The sequence below is a fragment of the Drosophila hydei genome, unplaced genomic scaffold (genome assembly GCF_003285905.1).
Source record: "Drosophila hydei strain 15085-1641.00,03,60 unplaced genomic scaffold, DhydRS2 tig00000172-arrow-pilon, whole genome shotgun sequence".
NCBI lineage: Eukaryota > Metazoa > Arthropoda > Insecta > Diptera > Drosophilidae > Drosophila > Drosophila hydei.
The window spans coordinates 3531908-3534759 of NW_022045682.1; the positions used below are offsets into that span (position 1 = coordinate 3531908).

Genomic DNA, 2852 nt, shown 5'->3' on the forward strand with positions numbered 1-2852 from the left:
TAGTTTTATTAAAAAGATTCTACAGAAAAGGAGAAATTAAATTACATTATAAAGACTTCAGAAATACAGCAATTATTATATATATATATTATATGTATAGCATATGTATGTATATTATATGCAAGATTTAAGATTGGAACTGCGCTCATTCACTCCGTTTTCTATTTATCCTCACATACTTCATTCGCTCTTTTGCGCATTGTCGTAGGCTCAAGCTTATTACTTATAAATTATTGCTGAAGCTGTGCTCGACAGCTCTCCAAGATACTAAATTGGCTATATTGTATAGTAGCGGACTGCACGACAGCCAGAGTCGCTTTTAGTAAGAATTCTGCAAACTCAATGCGAACAACAAATGCAAATATATATTTTCTTAAATTTCCTTGAACAACAAATGTGACAAAGCTACGCATATCTATTAAAAATATATATATATATCTATTAAAAATATATAACATCTTTATAGTAATCAGAATATGAATTAATTTTAAAGATTCTATGCTCTGTAGCACCTCGCAACAGATTACATTGTATCCAACACACAAATTATAATACCAAAAATAAAACAAAAAAAACAAACACGGCTCAGAGGATGACTCATTTATCCATTATTTCGAATTAGAATTAAATCGAATTAGAAATTGAAGCTGCTTGAGGAATAAGGAAATTATAGATCATTTAAAAATATATAAAAGAAAAATATATTAATATAATATAAGAAATAAACTTGCCGTGATAGACAACTTTATACTTTCTTTTGACAACTTACCTACAACATATAAAAAGAAAAGCATCCAATACGCAAATCAGTAATATACCAGGTTAGATGTCCGCAGCCACAGCATGTGACTTTCTTGTTCCCAAAACTGCAGACGGCTAAAAAAGGACGTCGTTAAGCTATAATTGAGGAGATTAAGACGGCAATCACAAGAAATTATTTTTATATGCCTCAAGAATACAAATTGGAAAAAAACATGATCACAATTCTATATCCGATAAATAAATTAAATTTGTAAAGAACACAAAACTCGCGATACTTTTTGAGCTAAACTGTTCAGCAACAAAATTGCAAAAAAAAAATTTATTTAAAAAAATTCTAATTTTTTTTTTGTTCCTCTCTTTGGAAGTATAAATGTTCAACTGAATGTGTAAGCCAAACTCGTTGTATGCTTTAGCCTGACAGTCTTTGCTCGGATATACAGATTGACAGTTCTCAAAATTTGGCCGCACTTTCTCTCAAAGTGTGGCAGGCATAACTAGGCAGCTCGCGCAGTCTGGCAACGCTGGCGCTAAGAACTGATTGCAACTTTAATAGAAGCATTTCCTTTTGATAAATTTTTCATAATTTTAGATTGCATTTGCTAATTGAAGTTTTGGCAGAGCAACTATCGAATGTATGCATATATCGCTTAGTTAAGTGTCATCACTAGCTCTGCAAACTGTGAAAGCTGTCAACGTTCAATTGCTTCGATTGAATTTAAAACTTACAAAATTTCTGTGAGCTCAAGTTATATACAGCAATCCAAATATCACTCGAGCTCAATACAATTCAACATGTTTCTCGATGCTTATGGCGCGCCCAAAGATGTGACACCCGACAACCTGCACGACTATACATACGATTTGGTAAGCTTGCAGTAAACTAAGCTAGTTTATTATGCATAGTCATGCGGTTTTCAGCATGGCGTCATGCTGCTGACATCGGCCGACTATGAGCTCTTCATACCGCCACGCTGGCATGGCACTATCTATAGCACCGAGGAGCTGTTGGATAGCTATCGCAAGCGCTTCAAGGTATTTCTGTGAGCTATCGTATGGCGTTTAGGTTTTTGGTATGTTCCATTCTTTTAGCCCGACTCAGCGCTGTTGACATTTCACGCCATGGAACCGTACGAGCCGGAGCTCATCTGCTGCGAGCGTTGTGTGGTTGAGATCACGGCACTGCCTGCTGGCCAAACGCTGTACAGCAGCTCGGAAATCGTCGTGTTTCTGGTCAAAATCTATGAGGTGAATACGCTGATCACCAAAGAGCTGGGCACCGAGCTCAACTTCTTCCCCAGCAACCATCACTACCATGTTCGCATCATGAACGAGGGCATCGACATACTCTATGTGGACGACAAAATCTACACTGGACAGGTGGGCTCTGGCGTCAGCTATCAGCATCAGTGCGTCCAGAATCTGTTGAAGAAACTGCAGCCGTTGGGCGTGAAAAGCCTCTCGGGCAAGCCGCTGCCGGACCAGCTGCTCGGCATGTGCCGCAAAGTCGAGCCCGCTGCCAAAAAATCGTAACGCCCTCAAACACTGAATAAAATTGATTCTCTATCAATGCATAGCGTTTGTGCTCGAACAATCTGATGGCGGCACATTAGTTGCAGTTGGCTGAACGAATTGGCGCCGGGCACTCCATAGATTTTCATAGTTCTCATGTAGGAAATCGCCTCAATATCGCTTAACTATGAAAGTGTTGAATATGCTCTAATAATTTGTAGTTCAAATTTATAGATTTTACTTTTCAATTGATAAAAAACATGTGCAAAATCTAATACTTTATTATTTTGTATAATTATATAATTCTTTATAATTCTCCTTTGGGAATTCGCTGTCATTTCGCTAACTTCACAATCTGTGGGTGAAGCCTTAACCTTTCAACAGAGCCGCCTCGAATGAGATGTTCATCTCAGAGATTTGCAAACTACTGACATTTTTATTAATATTTATCTGCTCTTTTATTCGCTTTTCTTATAAATAGGGTTTCAACTAATCTGCCTTACGATTTGTCCAGATTTCTTTTTCTTGCTTTAATTTTTTTCTATTTAAAAATATTTATAGCTTTTTCGTTGTCATTTACC

General features: G+C 36.9%; 1 protein-coding gene across 2 annotated transcripts; it reads left to right on the plus strand.

The window, feature by feature from the left end:
* Positions 1 to 1416: 1416 nt before the first annotated feature.
* On the plus strand, positions 1417 to 2532 carry LOC111595853. 2 transcript variants are annotated; one of them, XM_023309767.2, is made up of 4 exons: positions 1417 to 1626; positions 1681 to 1794; positions 1852 to 2007; positions 2061 to 2532. In XM_023309767.2, exons 1-4 carry the CDS (start codon positions 1555 to 1557, stop codon positions 2310 to 2312), a joined length of 594 nt encoding a protein of 197 aa, XP_023165535.1. In that variant the 5' UTR covers positions 1417 to 1554; the 3' UTR covers positions 2313 to 2532. The 2 variants fall into 2 exon arrangements, with proteins under 2 accessions (XP_023165535.1, XP_023165534.1); XM_023309766.2 differs by having other exon boundaries at positions 1422 to 1626; positions 1852 to 2532.
* Positions 2533 to 2852: the final 320 nt, after the last annotated feature.